The sequence below is a fragment of the Alexandromys fortis genome, unplaced genomic scaffold (assembly GCF_014885135.2).
Source record: "Alexandromys fortis isolate MF-2015 unplaced genomic scaffold, M_Fortis_MF-2015_v1.1 scaffold_63, whole genome shotgun sequence".
Lineage (NCBI taxonomy): Eukaryota > Metazoa > Chordata > Mammalia > Rodentia > Cricetidae > Alexandromys > Alexandromys fortis.
Window position 1 is genome coordinate 8,414,219 of NW_026067953.1, and position 9,789 is coordinate 8,424,007.

Genomic DNA, 9,789 nt, shown 5'->3' on the forward strand with positions numbered 1-9,789 from the left:
CCTTGTCTAGGCAGACTGTCGGTGCCTAAATAACAGGAAGCCAGCACTGCCACTGTGTAGGGACAGCGCCAGGTAAAATGAGATCCGGTAACTACAAAGGACTAACAATGTGCTGGGCGACGGTGGTAGCACTGCCGTCTCCGTGCGTCACCTGTCGCAGGACTTCCTTGTGTCCTTATATTGGATGCTTGCCTTTAATGGCAGAAAACCGAATGACTCCAGAGAAAGAGCAGCTGAGCCTGAGCCACAACAGGAGCAGGGGCTTTGCAGTGCATAGTCTTTCATGTAACCTCCGTTCTCAAGCTAAGAAGATGTGGGGCTCAAAGTCTTTTTCTCTGGTATGCGGATGCTGGAGTGAACAGATAGTATGTCACGTGTGGTTTGTGCAGTCGGTGGCTTTCATAGCAGGGAGACCTACACGGCTTTTGTGTCTTCCCTCCCTGCTTCTGCCTGTCACAGGTATTTTTTTCCTTGCTTTTATGGCAGACTGCCTTCTCTAGAGTCCTCTGGCATCCTGGTTAGTAATGCTTTCTGGCCATCTAATCACCGAAAGGAGAAATTAGATTTTCTCCTTTGCTAGGCAGGCAGCCCAGCCCATTCATCTGGGTTGACCTTACTGTTATGCCAGGAGCCCAGTCCTGGAGGCCAGGCACCGCCAGCCTGCCTTTGGTATTTTTTCTTTATCGAGATGAAATTCACATAGAAATTGTTTAAATTTAAAACTTACCATGTGAAAGGAAACAGTTGGTATTTAGCACATTCAAATGTTCACAGCCACCACCTTAATCTGCTCCGAAGATATTTTCATTGCGTGCCTTCTTCCTGCCAAATCTCTTCCCTCTTTTTAAAAAGTCTCTAGTGTTTCACTTTCTAGAAAACAACAGTCCGGGCAATGCTTCCCATGTGGGGCCATGGTTTGCACTCTAGCAGGCACGGTTCAGCGGGGTTTACTCTTTGCAACCATGGCTGCTCTGAAGAGCCTACCACTACCACAGAACACACAGGTGCAGGGACTCCGATGCCTGAGGCTTCCTGGAAAGGGAAGCTATGAGATCGTGTAGTCTGACATAGATTCAGTCTATTTAGATACAGGTTCTCACTGGAAGTGAAAACCAGCCAGTGATACCCATAAAAATGTCACCGCAGAGTGGATGAGGATGATTCACTGACATGAGTTATTTGTAATTTTTCTTTATCTGTTTTCCTGAGTCTGTACATTGGGCATAGATTATAAACAATCTCTTATTTTTTAGGACAGGATCTCATTATATGGCTCTGTCTGGCTTAGAACTCACTAGGTAGCTCAGGCTAGCCCCATCCCTATGTAGACTAGATTGGCCTCAAGCTCTAAAATAATCCCCCTGCCTCTGCTTCTTGAGTGCTGGGATTAAAGGTATGGTGCCTGCCAGCAACAATCACTTTGTTGTTGTTCTTGTTGGTTGGTTGGTTTGTTTTAATTCAATGGCCAGACAGAAACATATTAGTAGAACCGAACTGAGCAGACATATTAATTACATAACCAGCAGGTCAAAAGTCAGGTAGCCAGTCTCTAATGGCTGTCAATCTAACATCCCAGGAAGTTTTCCTTTTGAGTGGAATGGAAAACTTACCTTTGTCTGGCAGACGTTTCGAGGACTTACTGGAAAAGAGCGTGAAATACCAGTGCTCAGGAGCTCTACACAGGGTGCAAGTGAGTCCTCAGCAAAGCCCTCTCTGCCACAGACACTGCAGTCTGAGGCTTTAATGATTTGTCCCAGGGAACAGCACTGTTTGAAGAGCCAACCGTTGCCATAGGGATGGGGCGAAAACAAGTCAGAACTTAGAGTCTTATGTCACTTTCCACTTTTGGTTATTCCTGGTTCCATTTAAAATTCGCTTTATGAAATTGGCTGAAGCCCAGAGAATTATATAAGACAGGGTCAGCAAACCTGTGGTGCTAATGTGTCTGCTGCTAATGTGTCTACTGCTTGTTACCATCAATAAAGTTTTATTGGAATGTAGCTTTGCTCGTCTGCTTACAGAGTGGTTGCTTTTATGCAATACCTGAAGAGTTGAGTAGCTGTGACAGAGAGTATATGGCTCACAAAACCTAAAATACTTACTCTTTGATTATTTGTGAAAAAATTGCCACTCTCACAGACCAAACAGTAGTTACTAATTGTGTCTAAAGAATCAAGAAATTTACATAGGAAATATTCCACAGTAGATTGTTGTCATTAGCTAATATGCAACTTATGAACTTTGTTGACTCTTATGAACTTTGTTGACTTAATTGTTTAAATTTAGCAATTTTGGTATTGATCCCATCACTAAAACCTCTCAAGATTTTGGCTCTGAATTATAGGTGGGGTTGTAAATGTGGGTTATTTTCCTCCTTCAAGTAAATGAAAAAAAGCTAAAGGAAGAAGAGTGTGTGTACCAGGCATATTACCTGGTACTCAGCTAAATCAGAGGCGTATTATTCTTGAAGGCAGGCACAGAATGCAGGATGACTTTTGAAATACTAGAAAGTTGAATTGATGGGAAGTTTAAGCACAGTTAGGTACCTGACTGTTGACTTGATTGAAAACATCCAGACACCCTAATAATGTGACATGAACACTTGTGTCTCTGCTGGGGCATAGACAACAAGGCATGGGGCAAATGAGCTGCAGTTGGGGGTGTGGAGAAAAGCACAAATGGGGCACTGTAAGCGTGAGAGTTGAGGTTCAGGAATGAGGAAAAGCACCCCTCGGTACTAGATTTCCTGTGACGTCTGCTGCCAGCATTTGGATGGCAGCTAATGATTCTGAACTCTTAATGATGGATCTTCCTTTTCCTAAAGAGAGATTGCTGTGTTTGTCACCGATATAACACAATTGAGCAGCCTGAGAACAGGGGGATTTTTCAGCTTTGTGGCAGGAGGGAAGATTTCTTGACAGTGTTTGGTACTTGAATTGCAAATAGCCAGACAGAGGAACCCTGGCAGGCACATTTACATCCCCAGTGTGGGCTCCTCAGCAGAGCAGGTGGTTTACTAAACCAGTTTCTTCTACCTTGATAATAAAAGGCTGCCTCTGTCCATATATGGTATGCGTCTCATAGACTGGGGACATGGTGCATCAGAGCAGGAAGGGTCATTCTGTCTTGTCATTTGTTTCAGATGTGTATAGACCCTTCCTTATCAGTGGCTTTGGGTGATAAGCCACCTCCACTGTACCTCTGCGAAGAATGCAGCGAGAGGATTGCAGGGTAGGTATGAGTCCTTGAACCAGACTGCAAGGAAAGTTGTTTGCCCCAAGGTTGGTTACTTGACTTTCCCGCCAGCCTTACTGTGACTTTTAGAGATTTGTTTGTCTGACGTTTAACACAATTTGGGTGATTTCAATCAAAGACACAAGTTGCCACATCTGTCTTTAGAAGACACAAGAAGGAAATTCCAAGCAATGGAGCAGCTCTGATTCTGAAGCAGCCTCTCTAAGAAGAGGCTGTAGAGAAAGCCTGATGCTAGAGAAGCCTGGAGTTTCCAAAGCCAGTGTGTCATCACTCCAGTGGGCTCTTTGTCCTTGTGAGCTGTCCTTTGTGGTCTCGCTCAGCTCCGTGTCTATGGCCCGTGTCGGGGTTGGCGGAACTAACATTGGGAAACCATCGTTTACGGACAACGGAGTACGAGGAATGCTCGTAATTTATAGATTGACTGGGATGCATTAGATGCTCAAAAGTTCATACAACAGTGCTCTTAATTACACTCCCTATGAATAGCTTCAATCAGTAGTCTATAACTCACAGACGAGCATGCGCAGGGGGAACAATCCAGTGGAGCTCAGAAACCAATTTCATTTTTCTTCCTAGGGACCACAGCGAGTGGCTGATTGATGTTCTCCTGCCACAAGGTAAGGTGTTCTTCAGAGAGGGTGAATAATGAGTAAGGATGACTAATGACATGGCTGATTTATCTCCTTCTGTGCTATTTTATAAAGACAGCAGCCAAAGCCTCATATTTCAGGGATGTTCACTGACCTGCAGCGTTATGTCAATGTCTTGCTTATAATATTGCCTAAACACTTAATAACAAGGGAAGGCACTATCAGTTCTACCAAAAATTAAGGTTAGATATTATAATCAACATCGTGTATGACCTAAGCCCTGCTGAGTTGTGTCCTGAGGAATGTTCTGTGTGTAGAACACATGCTACCAATGATGTGTTGTGCTAGGTCAGAAAGGGAACCACGGTGCTTTTTTTTCCTGGTGGCTCTGTATTTTGGGGGCAGTGTCCTTTAATTGCTCTGAGAGCTGGCCTCCCAATTAGTAAGATGGGGATAAAGTGTATCTAGTTTATTATAATAAAAAGCTAAGGTGTGCGATACTCCTTGGAGCCTGTTAGAGTCTGCTAGGAGTTGCTAGGTCGCTGCACACGGAGAAGTTGCGTGTTCCAGCCTCCTTTTCAGGGATGTCGCAAAAAGAAAAATTGCTCAGGAAGGCTGAGGAAAGACATGGGTAGGAAAGGCGGAGGCACAATGATCCCCACTGGGGCACAGGGCACAGGCTGTGAGTACAGACACAGAGAGTGAAGGGACAAGCAGGAGAGGCCGTGGGAAGCCCCATGCTAACACGGGCGGTGAGCTCCTGCTTTAATTTAGAGTACACTACTTCTTTGAAATCCTACTTTTTAATATTAGGTTATGTCAACTTTAAGAGAGAAGTTAATTTGATGAGTGCCGCCTGTAACAGAGCGATGCCGTCGGCCTCCACTTCCTTTCAGGGACATTTTGAAAATTTCCTTCATCTGTAGGAAGCTTTGGGCTCGTAGTATGGACAGAGTCATGCATCAGGCCACTTTCCTAGTGAACCTCTGGTGCCTGATGTTGGACAGTCACATTCAGAAGTCTGTGCCACTATATTTTGTTGGTTTCTTCTTAGAAGGTCACTCAGGCTGGCACCGAACCCTGGATTTCCCTGTCTCTGTCTCCCGAGTACTGAACATGCCCCACCCTGGACGGCTTGCTTTTGTTTTGTTTTTGTTTTTTGTTTTCATAACTGGCAGGCTCTTGCTGTATTGCCTAGGTTGGACTTAAACTCCCAGACTCAATCAGCCTCTTGTCTCCTGAGTAGCTGGATCTACAGGAGCGTATGGCAATGTTCAGTTTCTAGAATACTAGCCCCTGCTAAATATCAGGCATGTTTCTGGATTCTAGACCTCATTTTTAGATGATGCTCATCTGTGGAAGAACTGAAAGAGCTTTTGGTTGTTCTCCCAGAGTTGTGACATTCTCATCAGATTATTGCATGCAAACAGCAGGTTATCAAGTGGTTATATAAGATGATTTTTAAGAACCAAGTTCTACATTTTACTGATTTTGTATCCATTAATTTCTAATTAACAGGCAGGGTTTGGGAAACACCTTCCTTTAATCTTCTGAGTTACTGTAACACAGACTATTCTATAAATAAAGTGCTAGTCCATTTCTTGGGGCCTTACTATTTTAAGGGAAATAGTGATAGATTCTCGGAAAAATTATTTTCAACTACTCTCAAGATATCAGTTTCCATGGAAACACTTGGTATGCCAACTGAAAAGGATTCTTATGCTCTCACAAAAGTCAGCCTCATTAGTCGACAGCAATTTGACCGCCTTGATCTAATGGATCTACTCATGTTTGATGAACGATTTTTTTCTAAGTAACCACAAGGCTGCTTTGCACTAGTTAATACCAATAGCTCAAGTCAGAGTAGACCAAGATAAGTGTATCTCATCGTCTTGACATTTCAGACCATCTCATGGATGTGTGCTAAGCACAGCCTATCACTCCGCATCAGTGTCACAGAAAGAGCAGAGACAGAAAGGCCAGAGTCCTTGCTGCTCTCACAGCTTCAACACCGGTGGCTTCCCGGTCCCCAGTAAGACTTCTGAGTTTGACTGTCTGATGAGATCACCGTTGTATGGCTTTAGCCTGACTGATTTCTTAACATATTTGAGAAGGTTAAATTAGACCTATAAGTAGAAGACAGTTACAGCATGGAATAAAACCTAAAATATTAGAAGAGTGAGAAAGATACTTTTTGCTTTGGGGGAAAAATAGAGGCCAATAAATGTCGATGACAATTTATGGGGCAAATCCAAAGCTTTCTGATGAAATCCATTGGTTCGCATTACTAAGACTGTATTTTTTAATTACTTTTCATGGTTGCCCTTATTTAAAATGGGCTCTCTTTCTTTGTTGATATTTTGTGTACCTTCCCCTTACAGCTGAAATATCTGCTATATGTCAAAAAAAGGTAAGCGCACACCCTCTGTGTGATGGGGGCATGATTCCGTGTCTGTGTGTAAACTCATCTGTCGACATCTGCCTCATCTCTGCGCCATACTTTCCCACTGTGTACATGTCAGTGCATTTGTGGAAGAGAGGGAGCGCTGCATTGTGTGAGATTGTGATGTCCACATGGCCTCCATGTCCATGGCTGCTTCTGTTCACCGTCATGTGCTCAGTGTCTTTGTTCGGTACTCTAAAATGGAAGCAGATGTGCGGTTCTGGGGAAGAGTCTAGTCACGAACATCTGCAGATGGTGATGCAATTCATGGGATTTAATTTTAGGGAAGGTTCTTTCTTAAGTGCTAAAAATCATTGTTTTGAAACTTGTTGCATATAGTTTTAATATATGTCAAGAATATGCCTAGATCAAGCACATGTAGAAAATATTCATTAAGGTGCATGTTCAATGATATGTTTAGCTAAATATTCCTCTGCTGAAACTTCCTTTTGCCATTTTACCTAGTTTCTTTAGGTCATTCCATTCCATTTTTTCTTATTTTTTAGTAGTTGAAAAGCTAACAGGAAGCGGCAGGGCACTATGACAAAAGCTTTAACTTGTTGCTCCAGGAACCTGGATTCTGACCCACTCATTTCTCTCCTGCTTGTTTGAATTTTGTACAATTCATTTAAACTTTTTGGGAGGTTTATCTTGAGTGTGTACCTTTGAAGACTGTCTTGGTTATTTATTGCTATTACTAACAAACCGTCCTGAAATGTAACGGCTGGTTACCAGCAACAGTCAGTCATTGCAATCAATTGATTGCAATTTGGTGGATTGACAATTTGGCTGATGAACTCCTCTAGGCTTCTTTACACACTTGCATTAGGTTGTTGTTGGTATGTGGCTGGGGGGTGGGTGGATGGGGCATGGGGAGTGGAGGTGGGGGGTGGTGTGCAGGAGGAAGTCACGGGTGTGGAATACAGAGAATGATGTCTGGATGATCAGATGGTCTGATGGTCATATATTATGTATGGGACCTTAGCTGGCTTGCTGAATGGTTGAGATGGCAGAGGTCTCAGGACTCCCTCTTTCCATGAGAAGTCTCACTCTCCAGGAGGCCAGGCTGGGCTTGTGCACAGTTTTTTGAGAGAGCCAAAAAGGAGGTTGCAAGGGCCCTTGAGGCCGCCGCTCAGAAGTCACACAGCGTCAGTTCTGCTGCCTGCCCCTGGGTAAAGCAACTCGAAGGTCAGCACAGAGCACAGCGATCTGGGCAGCAGATTGACACAGTGCCTCAGTTAGGGTTATTATTGCGACGCTGAAACATTCTGAGCAAAGCAAATTGGGGAGGAAAGGGTGGCTTGCACTTCTAGGTTTTATCATTGAAGCAGGCGAGGTCAGGAACTCACACAGGGCAGGAACCTGGAGGCAGGAGCTGCTGCGCCATGGGGGTGCTGCTTACTGACTTGCTTCCCCTGGCTTGCTCAGCTTGCTTTCTTATAGAACCCAGGGCTAGCAGCCCAGGGATGGGACCACCCACAATGGACTGGACCCTCCCCATCAATCACTAATAGGGAAAATGCCCTACAGGCTTGCTTACAGTCTGATCTTATGGAGGCATTTTCTCAGTTGAGGTTTCCTCCTTCCAGATGACTTCAGTTGTGCCAAGTTGACATAAAAATAGGCAGGACAATTGACCCATCGCCAACTTGACACACAAACACATCACTGTTAAGACACCACCTTTCTTTCTTGTTCATCCCCAATATCACAAATTAACATCAACATCAGAGCATAAAACATTTTACAAATTTTAAAAGTCCCGCAATCTTTATAAATTAAAACACTTTAAAATCCAGTCTCTTTAAAAACCCAAATCTCCTTAAAAATTCAGTCTCTCAGCTATAGGCTCCAGTAAAAAAAAAAAAAAAAAAAAAAAGTTAGAGACTTTCTTATTCAAGAGGGAAGATCCAGGGCACAGTCACAACCAGATTAAAACCAAACCAAAATACCATCAATGTAAGTGCATGCAATGACCAATATCCGGGACTCACTCATGGTTTTCTGGACTCCTCCAAAGGGCTTGGGTCACTTCTCCACCTCTGCCCTCTGCAGCACACACAGCTTGTCTTCTCAGCGTGGTGCCCCATTCCATGGCTCCCACGGTGCTGGCATCTTCAGAATGCAACTGGGCTGCACTGTCAACAATAGCCTTTCCCAGGCTGCCTTCATGGTGCCAAACCTCAACTTCTCTGTATGACTCCTTCAATCCTGGGCCTTCAACTGCCACTGAGGCGGTATCTTTGCCAGTGGCCTCTCCTGGCCTCTCACAGTGGCAAGCAAGCCTCACCTGGTTTCCATTTATGCCTTCAAAACCAGTACCATCTAGGTGACTCTTCCACTTCCAAATTTGACTGTCAGTCCTCGGTACAACCTTGGCCCCCTCTGGAGCACAGCTTCTGTGTGCTGACTCTCAGGAAGCACTTCTCAGAAGATTCCACCTCAACGATGCTGGTCTCTTATTAATCACAGCTGATTTCTCTGCTCCAGCCGACCAGCATCGAGTATCCCAGTAAAACAAATCTCTCACCTTAGCAGGTTCTGTACACTGTTAATCACAGCTGATTCTTCACACCAGCTAGCTAGAACCATAGAAACTTAATTCGCAGTAAGAAATGACCCCAATCGAGGCATTAAAACTTCCCTCTAAAATTTCACAAGCCAGGCCTCTACCCTCCCACAATTCTGCAACCAACTTGTCTTAATTAGGGTTACTGTGCTATGATGAAACACTCAGAGCAAATGCAAGTTGGAGAGGAAAACAGTGGGTTACATTTCCAGGTCGCTGTTCATCATCGAAGCAAGTCAGGTGAGGAACTCACACAGGGCAGGAACCTGGAGGCAGGAGCACCCATGGGGTGCTGCTTACTGACTTGCTTCCCCTGGCTTGCTCAGCCTGTTTTTTTATAGAACTTAGGACTACCAACCCAGGAATGGTACCACCCGCGATGGACTGGGCTCTCCCACATCAATCACTAATTAAGAAAATGTCTTACAGCCTGATCTTATTGCCATCCTCTCAACTGAGGCTCCCTCCTTCCAGATGACCCTAGCTTGTGTCCAGCTGACATAAAATTGGCCAGGATAAGCAGACTTAGCCGGTCTCTTTTTGCCCTCGAAATCCTGCAAGCCTGAAAGCTCATTCATCTCAGGCTGTCCCTAGCCTTCTCAGGCCACCCTGACAGAATCCTCAAGAAATGCTGTGTGCTTCTATGTGCCCCTTATAAACCTCTTTAGTTAAACACAAGTTAAAGGTTCATCTCTGTGAGATAAGCCTGGCTAAACCTTGAACTGTCCTCGAGGTTTCTGGAAATGATGCCTCACAGTCTCAGCACTATATTATTTAGTAGCGAGGATGGTGAAGTACACCCTTAAAATCTCCAGGTCTTTGTCTGCCTAAAAGAGATTATGATGTAACACACCACATTCTGACTCCTCTCCTCTCCTCTCCTCTCCTCTCCTCTCCTCTCCTCTCCTCTCCTCTCCTCTCCTCTCCTCTCC

The 9,789-nt window shown here is 44.5% G+C and overlaps 1 protein-coding gene across 4 annotated transcripts in view; it reads left to right on the forward strand.

Annotated features, from left to right (window-relative positions):
- Positions 1-9,789, forward strand: part of Unc79 (unc-79 homolog, NALCN channel complex subunit) — a 186,145-nt gene that overhangs the window by 44,935 nt on the left and 131,421 nt on the right. For all 4 annotated transcript variants that reach the window (XM_050151361.1, XM_050151363.1, XM_050151364.1 and 1 more), the window contains exons 6-8: positions 3,143-3,231; positions 3,832-3,872; positions 6,227-6,255. In XM_050151361.1, coding sequence (XP_050007318.1) covers positions 3,143-3,231; positions 3,832-3,872; positions 6,227-6,255 — 159 coding nt within the window. The remainder of the gene's footprint in view (positions 1-3,142; positions 3,232-3,831; positions 3,873-6,226; positions 6,256-9,789) is intronic.